The sequence below is a fragment of the Suricata suricatta genome, chromosome 5 (assembly GCF_006229205.1).
Source record: "Suricata suricatta isolate VVHF042 chromosome 5, meerkat_22Aug2017_6uvM2_HiC, whole genome shotgun sequence".
NCBI lineage: Eukaryota > Metazoa > Chordata > Mammalia > Carnivora > Herpestidae > Suricata > Suricata suricatta.
The window spans coordinates 91,949,399-91,970,810 of NC_043704.1; the positions used below are offsets into that span (position 1 = coordinate 91,949,399).

Below are 21,412 nucleotides of genomic sequence, written 5' to 3' on the forward strand. Positions count from 1 at the left end.
GAAGAATGAAGAAAAGAAAGGAAGGAAGGAAGGAAGGAAGGAAGAGGAAGGAAGGGGATAGTAAAGGAGAGGAGAGGAGAGGGGAGGGGGGAGGGAAAGGAAGGGAGGGAGGAAGGGAGGAAGAGAATAAAAGAATCAGGATGACACAGTGCCTGGAAAAGCTTTCAATGGTGAAGCCAGCTGGCTTCTATTTAGGTGACTTTCAACTAAACTGTCTAAGCTTTTGTAATGTGGTACAGCAAGGGGGGAGGGGCAAAGATAATTTTGAGTTCTTTGTGAAATGTGCAATAAGATATAATCTTCCATTTGTCCAATCAACAAATATTTATTGTGTACTTATTCCATGTCAAGCACATTCTGAAAATACAGTAGTGAACTCAGTTTCATGATGCATTCTCTCACTGAGCTTATGTTCTCACAAGTGTCAGAGAGACACTAATGAAACATAAGTAAATATCACTGTAACAAGTGATATGGAGAGATTAGAAGTAGATATATGACTGGAGGTGGTTACTTTAATTCATCATGAAAGGTTTCTTTGATAACATTTAAGCTATAATCTAAGTAACATGAAACACAGTAAAGAAAACATTCCAGCCCAACTAGTACAAAGGCTCCAAGGTAAGAAGGTATTTGCTAAATTAGCAGAATAGAATGAAAGCTAAATGGCTGGAACATAGTACAAAAGGGAGGAAAGACATAATGAGTTTTCAGAGGGAGAAGAGGCATAAGAGATTTGTATTCTGTTCCAGGGGTTGTAGGCAGCCCTTGAAATGTTCTAAGCAGGAAGTGGTGGTATCCAATTTTCATTTAAAAGGATGATTTGTATTGCTGTGTGTGGGAGGAAGCAATTGTAATAATCTAGGCAGGAGATCTTGGGGCCTAGAGGAAGGTATGGTCATGGATATGCAAAGAGGTGGAACTTTGAAAGAAAGAGTCCATGGGACCTGCTGATGGATTGGAGGATGATGTGTAAGTGGAAAAAAGGGAATGGAATCAAAGATAACTTGTAAAGTCCTATCCTGATCAATTGGATGGATGTTGGGGGAGTGGGGGAGGTGGAGGGAATATACTGGGATGAGGAAGACCAAAGCGGGGTAGTTTGAGGGAATGGAAATTAAGAGATTTGTTTTGGGCTTAATTTTAAGATTCATGTTAGACAATTCAAGCAAAGATGTCACATAGATAGTTGGGTATACAATTTTGAAATTCTGAGAGTATCCAGGGGCTAGAGTTAAGAGCATCTGATGACATTTGAAGCTATAGGCCTGGACAAATCACCTATGGAGACAATGTAGTTGGAGAAAAGAAATGGCTCCAGCTCTCAGATGGAACGTAAGAGGAAAAGCCAACCCAGAAGCCTGAGAATATAGGGCCAGTGAAATAAGCAAAAAGGAAGAGCATCGTGCCATAGAAGATGAGAAGTGTTCTGGGACACCTGGGTGGCTCAGTCAAGTGTCCGACTTCAGCTCAAGTCATGATCTCGTGGTTCATGGGTTTGAGCCCTGCATAGGCCTTTCTGTTGTCAGCACTGAGACTGCTTTGAATCCTCTGTCCCTCTTGCTATCTTGCTTCCCATCCCCCTGGCTTGTGTGTGTGCGCTCTCTCTCTCTCTCTTTCTCTCTCTCTCTCCCTCTCTCTCAAAAATAAACATTAAAAAAATTTTTTTAAGTGTGCTGCTAAAGGGTGTCACTTCTGAAGAGTGCTGCTTCATGCTTTGAGCCTAGGGCAAGAGGAAAATCATTGAGGACCCTTTCTTAAAATTTTTCTTTTCTTTAAAAATTTTTTAAATAGTTGACCACAATGTTACATTAGTTTCAGGTGTGTAACATAGTGATTCAACTTCTCTATATGGTATGCTGTGCTCACCACAGTGTAGCTACCATCTGTCAACATATGAGGCTGTTAAAATACCGCTGATCATATTCCCTGTTATTTCTTTGTACAAGAGCAGTCTTAATGGAATGGTAGGGACCAAAGTCTGAAGAGAGTGGCTTGGGAAGAGAATATGTGATGAAAAGGCAGATGCAAAGAATATAAAAAATTATCTTCAGCCATTTTGCAGTGGATGGAAGCAGAACAGGGGATAGCAGCAGGAAGATGTGGAGGCAGGGAAGTTTGCTTATTTGTTTTTCTTAAAAGTACTGCTGTGGGTGCCTGGGTAGCTCTGTAGGGTTAACCTCCAGCTCTTGATTTCAGCTCAGATCATGATCCAGGGTCATGGGATCTAGCCCCACATTAGGCTTCATGCTGGGAGCCTGCTTAAGATTTTCTCTCTCTCTCTCTCTCCTCCTTCCTCCCTCCCTCCCTCTTTCCCTCTTCCCCTCTCCCTCTCTCTCTCTCTATCTAAAATAAAATTTTAAAAAGGTGTTGCTAGATTAATGTGCACATCAACAGAATTAAGCAAGAGAGGAGAGGTGATATGGAAAGGTCACAATGATAACATATGACAATCATTGAAAGGATAGAGACATGGGATCCAGACAAAAGGGTTTAGCCTTTGAAAACCAAGGGATGTTCCAGGAAGCTGCTTGTGCAATGGCCTCATGTTTTCTCTTAATGTATGTGCCATTGCATAAATTGTTTCATTTGATTCTCCCATAATTCCCATATATCCAATCATTCCCATTTCCAGAAGAGCAAAATAAAGCTTAGAGAAGTTGGATAATTTCTCCCAGAATGTTCAGTTAATAAGTAATATATCCAGAATTCAAACCTTTCTTGCAACTCAAACCTGAATGCTCTTTCTACTACAAAATACGTTGAAGCCACCTTTCTAAATCTCTTTTCATTTGGAGGTTCTAGCAGGGGAGCGCAGCTACTCGTATATCCTTGACCGAAGAACGGTCCTCCTCTATCGGGGATGGTCGTCCTCTTCGACCGACCGAGCGCGCAGCTTCCGCAGCTTCGGGAGGGACGCACATGGAGTGGTGAGGGAGGAAGGGGACACCCGCCTAGCTAGCCAGATCAGCCGAATCAACCCTGGCGATCAATGAGGTGACAGATGTCGCAGCCAGATCGCCCTCACATCCTCTAAATCTCTTTTCAAAGCAGCATGACAAATGTTTACAGTGTACCAGATACAAGAAGTACAGTTGCTTTGATGCCATTATTCCCGTTTGGTGACTTAGTGATCATCAAATTGCTTGGTAATTTCAAGTTTGAAATTCCTGGAATCCTGGTAGTTTAATGTCCACATCATTGTTTTCCAAATTGAATGACTGCTGGAATGTAACATGGCCACACTTAGGGTTGCAACTAATTAGCTAGTGAAGTAGATCCAAATTTGGTTCATATACTTGCTAACCAGAAATTGCCAGTGCATTTCGTTACCATTTTAAATGGAGTTCTATTCAATGAAAAAGCTGTAAAGTTAATACCTGATTATTAAATTTTTTTAAAGGGCAAGGTAGGGGAAGTACAAATCCAAATCAAATTGTGATACAATGCAAAGGAATTGAATTTGACAGCAGATATTCTGAGTTCAAAACTTAGATATAGAAAACTCTCTTGGTGATCTCTTTCAAGTTGTTTGATTTTTTGGTTTCCTTGTTAGTAAAATGAAGGTAATAATACTTAGGCAAAAAAAGTTGTGAGAAACAAATAAGATAATTCAATGAGATAACTTTAATATGTTTTTTAAATTTATTTTGAGAGAGAGCACAAGCAGAGGAGGGGCAGAGAGAGAGGGAGACATAGAATCTGAAGCAGGCTCCAGGCTCCAAGCTGTCAGTGCACAGCCTGAAGTGCAGTTAAAACCCAGGAACCATGAGATCATGACCTGAGCTGAAGCTGGATGATTAACCAACTGAGCCACCCAGGTGCCCCCCCCCCAAAGAGATAACTTTATAAACTGGGAGTACTTGTTGGTTGCTATTATTATTTATATGATACTACATGGTGTGCTTTCTCTTGTATTTCTTAGCAAGCATTATGAGCCAAATTCATTCTCCCTTCTGATAATGATGACTATTCCTAATGAGTACTTGGACAAAAGAAAAGAAATTGCCTGAATAAGGACACCTCTCATTCTGCCTGTTCCAAAAAGCAAATGTCTTGAAACTACATCAGTCACATTTTCCCACAGAAGCACGTCCATTATTGCTACCATAGTACTCACCTCAGCCACACACTCATTTGAATAACAAATGTGCATTGAGCGCCTATTATATTCCAGGCTCTGAAGGAAAAGGATTGTGACACATTTCCACTTCTCCAGTAGCTTCCAGTGTAATAAGAGAGTGTCTCTTGTGTATACAGTTGTTTATACATCTGACCTCCCCGTGTTCCACCTCTACCTCCAGCTATGAGCTCCAGAATACTGAGACCCTGTCTTGGTCATCTTTAGCTCCCTTTATTTTACTGATTACAATGTGTTGCTCATAGTAGGTGTTCAATGCATAATTATTGAAGAAATATTTTTAGTGTGTTTTTGAAAATATCAAGGTGTACTAGTGGACTAACAAGCAAAATGTTTTTTTCTCATAATGTTTCTCTGGTTACATTTAACTGCAAGTTAAAATTAGATCCTTTTCCTTTTTTTTAAGAAAGAAAACCATAGCAACTGTGATGTTGAATGTTTCAGCGCATATTTTTAAGGATTTTCTTTTTCTGAATTGCCTATGTTTGAACTGTCTATTTCAATCAAAATTCTAATAAATAATCTGTGGTGCTAGTAGCCATATAAACCACTGATTGTATTGATGAAGCAATGGAAACTCCCACATGGAAAAGAGTGGTTGATAAAATGTTTGAAGAAAAAAAAGAAATGTGTTGAAAATCTACTGGATATATTTAAATGGTTACTCCCTGGAAATGGTTGAACATTAACCTCTCTTTGTTTCTTGTACCTGTATTTATTATGAAACCTTGGAGTTGTTCTAATGTTTCATATAAATATTTGCTGGAGATCTTTCTTAAGGTATGTGTCTATGAGAAAATCAATTTTACAGTGCTATCTGCTAAATTAAAGACTGGGCATTTTTACAGAATGTTATCAGTGAATACTTCTTTGACATAATGATTGTCTAATAGTTTTCTCTAAAAGTATTTTTATTGAAGTAATGATTAAAGTGTAACTCAGTGCCTCAGGAACACTGACTAATGTCATGTTAATCAACTTAACTACTAAAAAAAAAAATGAAGAGGTTGATAGTTTAAATCTAGTTGGTACATGATTCACTTGAACTATCAAAGAAGAAAATGTACTTTATCTAGGACCAAATTTAAAATTAAAAAAAAATTTAAATCTACCAAAACACCTCAGAAACAACTTTTGCAAAGTTACAGGCTGTATCCTTGTAAAAGTCCAATTTTGCTTCTCTTAAAATGTGTAAATTAGCCTTTGATTCACAGCATCCATATTGATCAACATCTATTGAATGCTTACTCTATGCAAAGTGCTGAAATAATGTGAAGATAAGTAAAGTATATTTCTGCTTTTAGGGAGATCATTGGAAAAAAAATAAGTCATTTAATGCATAACTCCAGTGTAGAAAATAAGTGGTATAAATGTTTTAGATAGACTGAGGAGGGAGAGATGGATAATTTCTAGCTAGGTTTGGACAGGTAGAATGAGGTGGGAACAGGAAGATGGAGAATTCTTAGGAGACAGACTAAAAATGAATATCTTTTGGAAGTAACAAGTTCAGCTTGACTTGAGAACAGTTTATAGAAGGAGTGCTAAATAAGTCTGGAAACACACATTGGGCTAGGTGGTGAAAGGCCTTGAATTCCAGATTATTTAAATGGAGTTTTATAATATTTTTAAAAAGCTATAAGTGAGCAGTTGCATAACCCTTCTGGAGATATGCAACATTTTTTATAAAGAATAGGCTCTAAATCTGGAGCTGAAGTCACCTGATTTGTAGCCAACATTGAAAATTATTGATTGGGCTGGACCATACTTTATCAGCCTGCAGATTTAGGTCATTTTCAGACATTCAGATATATTCAGATATTTATTCTGATTTTTAAAGGGGGCCTGGATTATTATTTCTTGTATAAGTTTAGAATAGTTGAACTTCCAGATGTTTAAAAACAAAACATCTGCCCTCAGATTTATTCCTTCTGAGTGCTCTGTGGATCACGTACACTTTTTCTTCCCTTTTTTTTTTTTTTTTTTGTTTCTTGTACAAAACTGCACTGAAGACCAAAATTATGATTTCTATAAATGGTTTAAGGACTGATGCAGAAATATTCAAATGCCTGTTTCTTTAGAGCAATAAAACCTCCCATCTTGCAATGAAAAAGGGCTTGGGAAGGAATATTGGAGTGGGCACTTTGAAGGAAAAATAGAGGAAGGGAGGAAGTAAGGTGGGGGAGAGAAAGGGTGGGAAAGCAATTTTCTTCTAGAAGAAATGGTCATAAAGATAAGTTCATACATGTATATGTGTTCAAGAAATGTGAAATAAATGCAGAAGAGATAGGTAAAGCTGCTGTAGATGCTAAAAATGTTACTAACTACAACCAACTATAGACATTCTGATACATTTTAATCATTGGTTCTTGAAAGTAGAGAGCTTAGAAAAGATACCTGGAAGATACAATGAAAATTTTGGAGTAGGTCACCCACCAGCAATTCCTGTTTATATTTTGTAGTCTATTGTAGAATGAATATGAATCCTTAAAATCAAATATTTTAAGCTTTAAGCAAGTTTCAACAGCCACATTTCTTTTGCTTCACAAAAAGCATTAGACCAAGAAAACCCAAGTATAATTTCTATAGTATTCATAAGAATCCATCTGTATCAGAATTTAGCCATATTGTGGTTTATAAATTTTACTCAAAATTTCATGCAACATCTTAAAAAACTGTATAATGCAGGCACCTGGGTGACTCAGTCAGTTAAAAGCACCAACTTCAGCTCAGGTCATGATCTTACTGTTCGCGAGTTCGAACCCTACGTTGGACTCTGTGTTGACAGCTCAGAGCCTGGAGCCTGCTTCAGATTCTGTGTCTCCCTCTCTCTCTGCCCCACCCCCACTCATACTCTCTGTCTCTCAAAAATGAATAAACATTAAAATAAATAAATAAACTATAGAATGCTTATGTGGGGTGTTGGAGTTGTGCTACTTCCACTTCTACATCTTGCTACTAAACTAAAAAGAAACTTTTTAGTATAGGTGTATATTTCTAGTGTCCATCTACCAAAGATCCTAATTCAAGGACTGAAGCTAACTTTTACTCAATCCAAATCATATATGGTACAAGAGCAAACAAAAAGTAGAGTGATGACTAACACAGTTTTCCTCTCACCATTATGACTAGCCACATCAATGGTCCAAAAAATGTGCTGGATGCCATCCATGATTCCAAGAGAAGAAAAGAAAACAGAGCCTTGCACAAAGTAATGCTGTGTTAATGGGGCCTGTGATTCCCAGTCATGGTGATCTTCTTAAATATTTAGCATAATACAGACTGGCAAAATTTTATTTTTTTAGGTATTTTTCCCCATAGACACACAACTCTAATATGTCAGTATAAATTTTGGGGAAATATTCTAATATTAAACTTTTACAAATTAACATCCAACGCTGCTATTACTGGAGTTATTGAAACTTGAGCTTTCCTGTGAGATAATCTGGACCATCACAGTAGGGTTTTTGATATGTCTGTGTTTCATCTATGCCCTTTCTGGTGACACAAATATATAATGGTAGGGGAGAGAAAAGTACCTCAAAGGTTACACCCATATATATAGTTTTGGTTTGTCCTTTACTTTCCTTGAGAATTATTGGATCAGGGGCACCTGGGTGGCTCAGTTGGTTAAGCACTTCCAATTTTGGCTCAGGTCAGGCTCAGATTATGATCTCATGATTTGTGTGTTCTGGTCCTGCATCCGGCTCTGTGCTGACAGCTCTGAGCCTGCTTTCGATTCCCTATCTCCCTCTCTCTTTGCCTCTCCCCTGCTGGCACTCTGCCTCTCAAAAAAAAAAATCATTTAATCATTACCAGGTCAAAGTTCAGGGTGTTTTAAAACTTCTCTATAGGAAAATTACTATCTTCAAACAAAAGAAAATGATCAACAACTTTAATAAAATTATTAAGTTTTGAGAAGCAACTTGAGACTTCAGCCAGGTACCGTCCTTGTGGGGCATGAGAAGCACAAATGTTAGCTTTTATGTCATTGCCATCTTATTATCCTCAGCCCTTCTTTCTCTCATTTTTCGCTTCTCTTTGTGTTCTGATGTAAGTCTACCATTCGCTATCCTCAAGAACAGCCTGCTAATAAAGGAAGAGAATGGAAAGGTCTAGGAGTAGAGAATGGAAGTCTTAGGGAGGAAATCGCAATCCAGGTTTTATTATAGAGACTAGAAAACTAATGACCAGGGTACCTGGGTGCTTCATTTGGTTGAGCATCCAACTTTGGTTCAGGCTATAATCTCATGGTTTGTGAGTTCCAACCCCACATTGGACTCTCTGCTATTAGCACAGAGCCCACTTGAAATCCTCTGTCTGCTTCCTACCACCCCTACTCTCTGCACCTCTCCCACTCATGCTCTCTCTCTCTCAGTTTCAAAAATAAATAAATATTTAAGAAACCTAATGATCAATTATACTTATCAATGTCAATAACATGACATAGATAAGCAACTTAACCTCTCTATCCTTTAGTTTCTTTGGAAAATGTTGGTTCTTATTCCTATCTATCCTACAGAGTTGTTTCTAGGACAGAAGCTGATAGGTAAAAGAGTCTCAAAAAATAGAATCCAACTATGCTACATAATTACTAAGTCTGAGGACATTCTATATTTTGAAACTAACCTAGCATCAGAGATAGTATGGCTTTGAATCTAAAGACCATTAGTTCTTACATTTTTTGAACATTAATGATTTAAGAAAATGTCTTATCTTTATAGAAGTACAGCATTGATAATATTGCTACAAAAGTATTAATACGGTAGACTCAAGATGAATATGTGGCTACACAAAATGTGAAGTTGAAGGTCATGTTCTGCTATCAAATCAGTTCTGAATAATAGTTATCTTTAAAGCTGTTTAAACTTGAGATTTTCATTACTAATAGAAGAAATAAATTGAGGAAACATTGTGCTTACAATATTTCTGAAGCTTTTCAGAGGAAGCAGCTGTGGTTTCTTTAGACTCCCAAGTCTATTATGCAGGTTAGCAGTATATTTTATAATGAGTTCTAGACCACCTGCCTTTCTGAGGAAATTAATATTGAGATAGATTTTTTTTGTCTTCTTTTTGTCTTCAGTGCCTATGTATAAGGTTTTCCTATTCAGTGAGTTTGGGCACCCCATAAAAATGTTCATTCAGTGTTGTTCAGCTCTGGATGATTATTTTTAAAGACATTATCTAAATGTGTTTTCAACAAATTCTTGGTGAGTTTTGAGATTGAAATATACATTTCTCTAGTAAAACTGTCAGCAGATAATGTACATACAGTTTTACTTTAAGGTAGTAAATACCCATTATGAATTAAAAAGTGTTTCAAATAAATTTGGCTATAGTTTTAAATCATTGTAACTTCAAAATATTGTTTTAATTATTTTCCTTCTTCTCATCCTTACAGGAGTTTCAGAGGAGAATCAATGGATTTAGGAAGCAGTAGGAATTTGGAAAATAGAGTGAATAGGGACCATCCTGATCAGCTTGTCCCAAAGATAAACAAGAAAATGTCTACCTTAGCAAACCAGCCACGCATTCTGAAAATGTCACAAGAAGTTAAGAAAAGTTGTGGAGATAAACAGGTAGAAATCACAGTCGAAAGAATAAAAATGGCAAAGCGCATCAAAGAAAAACAAAGCAATGATTTAGAGAAATTGGCCTTTAAAAGAAAGGCAGAAAATGATGAAAAGCCAGCTGGAAAGAAAGAGGCAAAGATAATGGAACTTGACAGCACATTGATCACCATGCCTCTGCCTCACATCCCCTTAAAAAATATCATGGATGTAGAGGCGAAGTTGGTCTACGTCGATGAAGAGGACGTGAACTATGAGTTTGTAGAGTCCTTCCTGTCTACTGGGATTCGACCGTCCTGCCAAGCTGCTGAAACTGTAGACTCTTTGCATGTAGCTAATTTCAACTTTCTACCTCAGATTGACAAGTGGCTTCAGGTAGCCTTAAAGGATGCCAGCTCTTGCTACAGACAAAAGAAATACGCCATGGCAGCGGGACAGTTCAGAACTGCATTGGAGGTAAGGGATTAAAGAATATGTAGATTGGTGATAGGAAGCTGTGAAATGGAAAGTGTGATTACATTGAGGAGCTCTGATCATACTGTAATAAACAGTGATCATGGAGTGAAAATATTGAATGATATCAGGATTATACAATTCCCAGTTTACATAAAGCAAATAAGATATGGCTGCAAATTATATACCTGTGTGCACCTGACATATAGAAAGCACCCCAAAAGCAAACCTCATGATTTTTCTCTGTTAACAAACCCTGCAGTGAATGACCACATATAAAAATGCAGTTGGTTTTGTAATTTAGATGTATACCTATAAAAGCCATAAAGTTTTAATACAGTGGTGGTGGGTAGAATATAGATTTCCTCTCTAGAAATAGGCAGTTAATGAGCATATGAATTTCCCTTTTTGATATGCAGCCTCCATGATTAAGCGTAACCATCTTTATGGTTTAGCATGGGCTGGTAACTTATGCCTGATACGTATTAAAAATAAAATAGCACCATTTTACTTTATCATCAAATTTAACTTTCCTTCCCTTTCTAGTGAGCTTTATAAATGATTACTTTTTTCTCTCTGTAAGCAGGTAAATTGGTCAGTATTGTTTGTGGCATAAAGAAATAGCCCAATCGGTGGTGGGAAAAATTGTTCCAACTTATGACTCACCAAACCTATAAAACGACCAAAGTATGTAACTAAAAGTCCTACTAACCTGGAAATATTTGTGACTGCATATTTCATTAATTACAAAAAAATTTTAATGCATTCTATATATGCTTAGTGGCCTCTAGAGATATTAAAAACAAGCTAAAACATGGTCCTTTCCCTCTAACAGTCTGGTGAGGGAAACAGACCAGTAAACCAGTTAAAGAGATAGCATAAAGGGATGATGGATCTACCATAAGACAGGAAGCATGAGCGGAAGTTATATGTGACATGTTTGTGATAGAGATTTAAAGAGCCACGTATTATTTATACTGTTATTTGCAGGTTAAAATGACTACATTTACAATTAATGGCTAACACTAGACAACAGTGTCCCTAAATATTAAAAAAAAAAACTTTAAGCTCAGAAGAGGTAGCCCAAAGAGATATGAAATGATGAGGTAGTGCACAAATAGATTCATTATAAATATTTCTGTTTTCACAAAGAGTCATCTACACAAAGAAGGGAAGAGTGATGCATTGTGTAAACTTGTGAACTTTGGAAAAAGTGACACCAAATTAAGTTATCCACAAACCAGTGAGAGTTCCATGCTGTACTTTTGAGCTAAAGACTGGAGCTTCTGGCTGAGGAAAGGGTGCTGAAGAAAGGCTCAAAAAGAACCCTGAAATCTTCTGCTTAGGGCCATTTTCAGCTAAAATTGTTTTTTGAGGGTGGGGAGAACAGAGTATAGTTTTGAAGATGAAGAAAAATAATCATTTTTGAAATGAAAAAAAGCATAAAATAAATGATATAAACTTCAAATTAAATCTAGATAGAAGCAAAAGTTATCTGCACTAACTGGAAGAAAATATCTGGTTTTTCCATGAAACCCAGTCAGTGTTCAAAATTACAAAATTTGAATCAGGTTTTAATGACCCCAAAATGTAATTGTTCTAGAAAATTATTTTGTTCTCACTCTCTTGTACACAATCTCTCTCTCTTTCTCTGTCTCTGTCTCTCTTTCCCTCTCTCCCTTCGTCTCTCTCCCACCTCTCCCTACTCTCCCCCACCTCTCTCCACTCCCTCCCAACCCCGCCAACAAAGGTTTTTAGGAAAGTGTTGGATGCTGACACTAATTACTGATAATTAACAAAGGTAATTATTTTGAGACCAAAACTTAGCTTAGACATCTGCCCTAACTTTTGTCTAATTATCTTGGGAGTTAACTTTGAAATTTTACCTAGAATGTCTCTTAATAAACCAAAGCTGCTGGAAATAGAAAAGATTTTTAACCTCTTTAATCCTTTCTTCTCCTAAATCTTACCTCCTCAGTACTGACTGTTTTTAGGTATTATTTCATGCATCTCTTCCTTTTCATTATGTCCTAACATGGCTTTGAGTAGGGTAGGATGGATGGCAGAGACCAAGACATAAAGATCAGGATCACACCTGAAAGATAGATGTGCCAACAAATATTTGAGCGTACGTAGGCTAGGATTAGGTTTGGCTGTGACAGAAAACCCAAAACAACAGCGTCTAAAGCAAGAGGGTTTATTTTTATTTTTTCACATAAATGTACATAGTCAAATGCTGGTATGGTATGGTCAGTAGAGTACCACATTCTATTTTGTTCCTCCAGCTGTGCTTTGACCTCATGATCTAAGCTGGCAGCTCCTGTTGGTGCCATCCTAAGCACATTCTAGCCAGACAGAGGGGATAAAGGAAGGAGAGAGAGACATTGTGTCCCCATACACTGGGTCCCCATGAGCACAGTTCACAGAGGTTGCACTTCTCTCCTTTTCTCTCATTGACTCAAATTTAGTCATGTGGCCACACAACCTACAAGGGAGGCTGAAAAATGTGGTCTTTATTCTGGATGGTCCTAACTTTCAGGTGTTCTATTCCTGAGGAAGAAGAGAACAGATATTGAAAGATAACCAGCCACTGTCCCATCGAGTGCTTATTACTTGGGAGGTATTGTGAGGCATACAGAATGCTTGCCAAATGAGTGATACAACGTCAGTTATAGGAGTATACAGAAGACTGGTTGTGGTAAAGATAGAACCACAAAAAAGAAATGAAAATAAAAACTGGGGAAAGACTCTGGAGATTTGTGAATATTTATTGACATGATAATTTTCAAAGCCTCTAATAACCCCATTAGGAACATTCTATTTATATGTTAGTTTCCTTAACTCTTGACAAAGTATTAGCTCCTTTTGTCTTCATAACATGGTTACCCACTAGATATGTAAATTTCTGATAATGTTTTAGAATGATTAAGATAAAATGGTAAACAGTGATTCAGAAGACAACAATTTAGCTTCCAAAAAGCAGTCAACTTTAATCTTTTAGTGTTGCAGAGCACAGAAAGCCTTTATTTAAATGTGATAGATGGAATAATTTATTTTATGCTTTATTTTTACTGTATTAAGTTGAGGCAGTTATGTAGGTGAGATTAGTGCTTAGCTCTCTGACCAACTCATCCATCTTTGTGAAGTTTTATTAAAATCAGTCATTATTTGCTCTTGTGTTCATATTCACATCAGAAGACATACCAATAGGGCAAAAGGCAGACGCTGAAGATAAAAACACATTCATATTAAACCACATTTGTATGCCTAGATCCTATTCCCTGTCATTTTTAAAGGACAACTATTATTTTTTGTCTAAGTAATCAAAGACTTGATGATAGAGCACAGGAAATCATTTTGATAAAACACAAATCTGTGCTTTGTAGGCAGATTACTTGGAAGGTAAAGGAGGAAAACCTTTCACAATCTTTTATCAGGGACAGACCAATAGTCCACGAAAACTTTGTCCTTCCAGCATATGAAAGAATATTAAGTTCTAGTTTTTCTTAAGGATAAGTACATTAATCATACCAAAGCTTATTAAGAAAACTTATAATAAATTTATTTAATTGTATCCAGCTTGATCACACATAAAATCACTTTCCCAAGTTTCCTTCTTCATAATCCTTCTACAACTGTTTTAGATTTTTTCCCATTTTTTTCTCTTTCCTATGTCTATCCCCCTTTTTCCTCAACAAAAATTCATCTCCATTCTTCATAGCTTCTTTTACTTTACACTTGCTTACAGAGATATTTCCTATATTATTTCTAGTAGTTTTAATTATATTAGAATTTTTCATTCTTTTAATAACCTTAATTTTTAGTAAAAACTAAGTAAACAATTATGAGAAATAGGCTCACCAACCCAAAGGAGGGCTGCAGAGACTTGGAGCACAGTGAACCAAGACTTTAATCAATGTTCTTGCAAGAGTGGGTGTCTCTGATGACAGGCATACTTGGGGCACTTACACAGGCACTTTATCTTTTGGTGTGCAAGTCCCTCCCCTGATTCCTCATTGGCTGAGTACTACAGAGGTTGTAGCCTTACTGAGAATTTGCCTATGTTCATATAAGGTAAAAAGTACTCTGATTGGAACAAATGTACATTCCTTGGGGTGACACAGAGACTTCAATTCTTGGATGCATACTCAAGCAAAGCTTGCAAAATAGAGAATGGGAAGAAGAATCAGGAAGTGTCTTAAGGGTTTGGGACTCCATTGTGGGAGGGGGGATTCATAAATATTTCTAATAGGTTGTAAACCTATTGTTAACTAGACAGCACAGCTTTTATTTGGTAGTTTTGAAAATGAATCATCTCACTTCTCACACAGTTGTGAACTATTACATCAGCATTTTTTAGACTGACAAATTTACATTTTATGGTTCTTAGAGACATATACTTCCTTAGAGTATAATTTTTTCAATGTGACGTAAAATATGTTTACTGATAGATCCAAATATCTTCAGTTCCTTTGTAAAAAAGAAACCAAAAGAGAATAAACCTATGCTCAGTGATTAATATTTCTGCTTTATCTTATTTGGAAATGATCTGTATATTTAATGAATTAACTCACCTCATCATTGAATTTAGCAAAAACTTTCAGGTTTCATATTACTACAAAGATTAGGGAAAACTATTTGAAAAGTTCACCTAAAAACTTTTTATCCTACTTACATGTATTTTAATTTACTTGTTCTTAACAATTATGTTTAGATTACCCACAAAAACTTTGTGAGACATTAGACAAATAAGTCACCCTAAGTTTTTTTTTTGGCCAACAAATTTCAACAGAGATAAAAAGAACTTATTTGATTAGTAAACTCAAGTGGAAAAAAAGCTTTATATTTAATGTGATAACTCTAAAGACATGCCTTAAATTAGCATTTATGTACTGAAGTTTATAACTTTTTTATACTAATGATGAGTCCTAGATCATGTGAACTTAAAAATCATTTGGATTAATTTCTGTATTTCTGAGAGTTTTAGAATACCCAATCTTTATAAGCACTTGCCTTTAAGCCAACTAAATAGAGCTCTTTTACAAATTAATTTTGGCAATACCACCTGGCAGTAGAAAATAACACATATCTATACACATATTTAGAAACATAAAAATGTACAGACACAAACAGAGACATTACAGTTTCATTTAAAAATCTTAGCCATAAAACAGGCACAATAATATAAATTCATTAGTTGTAAAAGAACATTTGGAAAAAATTAAGTTTTTCTGCTCAGATGGCTAAAGCTTTTTCTACTAATATTTGTGGAGAAGACACTTAAGATTTGTATTTGCCCTTGATGAGTAAACTCATAGAAGCTATGGAGCAATTTGTATCAAAAAATGAAATATATGGTATCTGTCCTTCTCCTCCTGACTTTTTTCACTTAGCATGACACCCTTGAGGTCCATCCACTTATACGTCTAACAGGAGAACAGGAGAAACCTAACGGAGGACCATGGGGAGGTGAAGAGGGAAAGAGAGTTGGGGAGAGAGAGAGACACACAACCTGAGAGACTATTGAATACTGAAGACTGAGGGCTGAAGGGGGAGGGGGAGGGAGAAGGAGATGGTGGTGATGGAGGAGGGCACTTGTGGGGAAGAGCACTGGGTGTAATATGGAAACCAATTTGATAATAAACTATTTTAAAAAATTAATTAATTAATTAAAAAATGAAATAAAGAAACTCTTCCACCTTCCCCCTTATATTTTTCCTTCATTAAAAGTTACCTCCCTGAAGTTTTTACTTGAACAAGATGACCTAGATAAGAGTTTATATCTCAAAGGCACAGAGAAAAATGTAAGCTCCTCCAAGAAGGACTTTGGTTTCCTAAGGCCAATATTTACAAGTCTATTGAGATAAATAGGGGAGATTTTAGGATTGGTTGAAAAGGGATGGATGAACCCTGAGCTGTCTCTAGAGCTGCATTTTTATTTTTGCAAAGAAATGTAAGATAAGGACAGTTGTTCTCAATTCCTCAAAGAATTGGCTCACAGCCTAAATGACACCAAGGGTTGATCCACCAGTGTAACTATATTATCTTTTTTAGTAAATTCTTTTTCAAAGCCCTCTTTTTTTCTTTCTCACTGGTATATAGCTTAGGGGAGGAGGCCTTAAAAAAATTCTTATCAGGCTCTGCAATTGGGCCAATTTTTTACCATACAGCTACTTTGTAGCTGTTAGCCAAGATAAACAGTAAATATTTCTGACAGGACTGAACAACCCCTTGGACTTAAGAGGTGTCCTCAAAGAAGGTGCAAAAGATATTTTTATTTCCTCTCTCTACCCAGTACTATAGACAGAGAGCTGGGAAAGCTGAATCTAGTAAAAAATCTCACTCTTCACTGGCTTCTGCCTGCCAGTTTTTCCAGGATCCCATCTGCAGATTCTGACTGGGGTTTAAAATGGAGAGTGTAGCTCTGATATTTACTAGGATTTGGCAAAGCTTTCATTAAATTTATTTTTAGTTTCCTTTAGCTGTTTAAAGGAATAATGTAGCAGTTTACCAGAAAATCAGTGGCTCCTACCAATTTGGGGAGGAGCCCATATGGAGGCCCTCCTTGGAAGGTAGATAATGGGAGGACTAGAGATGCTATTAAAGAATCTGGAGAAGGCCTTTGAGGATAACCTCTTTTCCAGTGTCCCAGTTAATTACAACTAAGACACCAATTACTGGACCAGTGTTTTGATGATGCATGCTTAGGAGGGTAAAATGGGGGAGGCCTAAGTATTATTTTAGATATCCTTTATGTCTTAAATTTTTCATTAGCCTTTTGCAACAAAACTTTCCATGAAGTCATTTTCAAGTCTTAAAGCCTTTTGGAGTCTTGAACTAGACTTCTATATAACAGTAAAGATATGTATCTTATTCTGTTCATTTGATTTAGGAGGTCTAGCTTTTAAGAGTACTTCTTAAACAACCTTATCAAAATAAGACCACAATGGCCATTGTAATTCTAGGTTGTTTTTAGTAAGACTGCAATTTTTCTAGATATTTATAGCTGTTGGGACCATAATTCTTAGACATAAGACTGGAATACCAGAAGATGGCACACTTAACTCTTTGGAATTTAAGGATACTATTTTTATCATTCATTCATTCATTCATTCATTCATTTTAGCTTGGCCCTTGGGTCCTTCACAGCCATATTAATACCTGAAAAGGATTAATTGGCCACTAGGTTAAGAACTGTGTGATGTTTTACGGTGTGCCTCATTGCACGGAAATGTTCTTGAGCTTGGCAGATGACCTAGTCTCAATCTAACCCATTCTGGACAATCACCATGGGATCTTTGAGTTACATAATGAGTGCTCTAACACCCGTAAGTGCTTGACTCTTGCCCACCAATTTGTGGCTTTTTTGTTTTCTGAGATTCCCATTTTTAGCAGTTAGCCTTTACCTCATGTACACATTAACATACAGGCAATAACGAACAAACTAGGGAATGGGAGAAATATTGAACCTGCAGACTTAAACAAATGGAGACTATGAACTAGGAATCCCACGTGAATGGGGAACTGCAAACTGCCACTAACAGTTCCCACATGGATCCTGAGATACAATCAAGGCCTGGGGGTTTCGCTATTACTGCAGAGGGACCAAGAGAAGGCTCTGCATGCACTACCAGCAATTCCCACCATGGAACCTGAGACCAGAGAGAGGATTGGACCAACAAACCCCAAAGAATAGGCGTTGTGGAATGATTCCAAATAAACTTAGTACTGTAGCCACCAGCAGCAATTCCTAGTGTGGAATCTGGGGAAGGATTCCATACAAATGGGGAACTACAGACTGAACCATAACAGGTTCCCACGTGGAATCTGAAGACAGAACCAAGGGCTGGGGTTTTTTACTCAAAGATCTGGGAATTGCAGACTGAAAAGCCAATTAATTAGATCTGGAAAGCTCAGAACCAAAAAGAATTTACCCATGGCCCTCAGAAATAGAAAGATATTGGACTCAAAGAATGCTCACAGGGTATCAAGCCTGTTTCTCATTGTCCCTGTAGCTGTTGGAAGTCTCCTTTAATCTTGCTGCTGCCACGGAATCTGTTAAAACAAAAATTCAAGAGAGTAAATTTAAAGATCTAATTTTATTCAACAGTTCATGAATCTGGCACCATCTAGAAAACTAGCAATAGAAAGGAGCTCCGAAGGGTTGTATAAAATAAAAGATTTTAAAAAATTAATGTTTATTTTAGTTTAAAAGAGAGAGACAGAGTGCAAGCAGGGGAGGTGGGGAGAGAGAGGGACACATAGAATCCGAAGCAGGCTCTAGGCTCTAAGCTGTTAGCACAGAGGCTGACACAGGGTTAGAACTCACAGACTGCAAGATGATGACCTCTCAGTCAGACACTTTCACCAACTGAGCCACATGGGTGCCCCTAAAATGGAAGATTTTAAAAGGCAAAAAAGGGACAGGAAAAATAATTTCGTTAATAAAGAATGCGTTGTTTCAGGCAAACGTGCCCTTAGGGAATAGAAAGGTTCCTCAGGTGGATTATCCAAATAGTGCTGACCAGCTAATTTCATGTTGACTGGTTAAAGGTTATATTCCTGGAAACCTGAACCTGCAATTAGGTTAGGTATTAAGTCTATTTGCTGACATGGAACTTAGCACAACTGATTCTGTTTGGGGCTTGTTACGTCTTTTTTAACAAATGGGACTATTATTCTTTTGAAAAATAGTGAAAATATTCTTTTGAAAAATAATGAAAAACGAAAAACTAGGTGATAGGTAGGTTGAGTAACTTGCTCAAGGGACAACAGCCAGAAGTGGTAGAATGGGAAGCTGAGCCAGGGTGCTCTAGTTTATACCTTTGCTACTGTAAGTGTGAGTTTGTTGGAAATACAGAATTTTGGATTGTGTCAGACCTACAGAATCAGAAGAATCCCAAGTGATCCTTGCAAACACTGTAGTTTGAGGAACATTATATTCTGGTATATGAATATTAACAGATTTGTCCTTCAATTAAAGCATCACAGTTTTGTTCTTAACTTAAAATGTTCTATGCCCCCACTAATTTCATAAGGATAAATTTCCTTTCAAGCAGTTTTTTTTATAACAATGAATTACAAAATTTGGATCCCAGGTTGAGTCGGATTTCAAGGACCTGTAAAATTTTTCAAAAGCTCCAAAAGTTAGTGGTGGAAGAGAGAACATTACAAAAATTACAATCTATTCTCATCATTATTTTATAAAAATATGGAGCAGTTTAACACCAAAAAAATAGAAAATAGAAAGGGCACACTTTCAGAATGAGGGGTATTTTAAAAATAACTGATATGTTAATTTTATGAAAAGTTAACTAAATTGTCTGCATTTTTTAAATTTCCCCTTGGGTCAGTAAAACATTGGTCTGAGAACCAGCTTTTGGGAATCGCTGTTCTAGAACACGTTACCTTTATGGTAAATGGTAGGTATCCTGGATGATTGAACCTGCACCAGGGCCTTCTTATGCGATTACTTCCAGTGTAATGGAATTTGGTATGAGGCAGGTCCATTTTGGAGCCCATCCAAGGGGGTTTATTAAATGAAGTAGCAAAGATATCTCATTATAGTGCAGCCTCACCTATAATTGCTCTGCTGAGAATAATTTTGCAGCAAATCTCTAGGGCATGAAAATGTGGACATCCCAGAAAGCTTAATTTAAATCGATTCTAACGCACATAGTTCTTAGTGCAATATAATCAAGAAATGGAGAGTTCACCAAATTCTGAGTGTCTGTGCTGTCTTTTTAAAGATACGTGGATTTACATATGGGTCCAGTGTGCATTTGTTAACTCCTGCTGGGATCCAGACCCTTTTATTCAGCTAAGCATCACGATAACGCTCAAAGACAGATATTATCAACTACATTTTACAAATAAACTGATATTCTAAAAAGTAAGGAAAAAAGAAACTTAAATGCCATAGCTAGTTTCTGGCAAGGCTGAGATTGAATTCAGATGCCCTGAGTTCATATCTGGAATTCTTTGCAGTATTGCTTTCCACTTAAAAGTATATAAAAATTGTATAGGAATATTATTAAAAATGCAGATTCTTATGTGTTACATCTATGGTGGGACACAAGATGCCTTCTTTCAAATAAGCTCCCCTTTAAAGTAGCGAGGATTTATGCCACATCGCGTTCACACATGCCTGCCACTGTCCCTCTAGCAAGTTAGCGGCACGCCCCTCGTATATCTAGCTGCACAGCCATTGGTGGTCATGAGGGTCCAGAGCTGTGATGGACAGAACGCTGAATTTGGAGTCAGATTATCTGTGATGCTGTTTCTGGTTCCTACTTACTGTGTGACTTTGAGCAACATCCTTAAATCCTTAGAACACTGCTGAGTGGGAATGATAACAACTAATGCCTAGCTACAAAGTGCTTTCATGTAGGAATGCTTGTTGAAAATGTGATGAACTCGAAATTCATGTACAAGTTGTCTTTGTACTTCTCAAGTACCTCATTTCCTTGAACAGTATGTGTATGCAACTTAAAACTTTAGTGCCCCGAAGGATTTTACCTAATTTAGTGTTTATCATTGTTGTTTTAATCCATACTTTTTCCCCTTTAACATTAAATATTTAGCGTCTCCTGTTAGCAATATTTAAAATTCAATCAAAGCAAGGTGCCAAAATAACGTATGTTTTCTACTCTGTTCCCCCATTAAGAACCAGTGATCTGAATCAAACATGATTTTGAACTATTAACTAAATTCGGCAAAAATATAAGCTTTCCCTTAAATGCACAAATTGTTATGTTGGAAATACTTCATTTTTCTTAGCTGTCAGGAATAAACTACCTATTGAAATTTTATATTCTGGATTAAACCTTTCAGTTTTTTAACTTGATTGTTTCCATCTTTGTTCTATCCAATAACATTATAACTAATAACTATTAATGATAAAAGATGTCTTTATATGGTAGCAAATTTACATAGCAGGAAAACACAAAATAAATTCTTCTTTTAACCTCAAAAATAAAATAATAAAATTAGATATATTCCTATAGTTAAACACTAGTTAAATAAGACCTATATCTAGAAAAGCAGGATTTCTCCTTATAAGAAAAGAAGTATGTTAATACCACTAACATTGAATAGCTGTTTCAGCCTATCATGGTCGTAGGTGCAGGCGATACAAACACAAGGTATAGTTCCTGCCCTCAAGAAGACAAAATAGGGGCTGGCGGCCTGCCTTCCAAGACTTCATTTGCATTTTCAGAGTACATATTTTTTTAAGTTTTAGTTTAGTGTG

The 21,412-nt window shown here is 36.7% G+C and overlaps 1 protein-coding gene across 2 annotated transcripts in view; it reads left to right on the plus strand.

Moving 5' to 3' along the window:
• The window catches only part of SPATA16 (spermatogenesis associated 16), a 224,994-nt gene that overhangs the window by 15,177 nt on the left and 188,405 nt on the right, over nt 1–21,412 (plus strand). For both annotated transcript variants that reach the window (XM_029939862.1, XM_029939861.1), the window contains exon 2: nt 9,540–10,164. In XM_029939862.1, coding sequence (XP_029795722.1) covers nt 9,559–10,164 — 606 coding nt within the window. In that variant the 5' untranslated portion in view covers nt 9,540–9,558. The remainder of the gene's footprint in view (nt 1–9,539; nt 10,165–21,412) is intronic.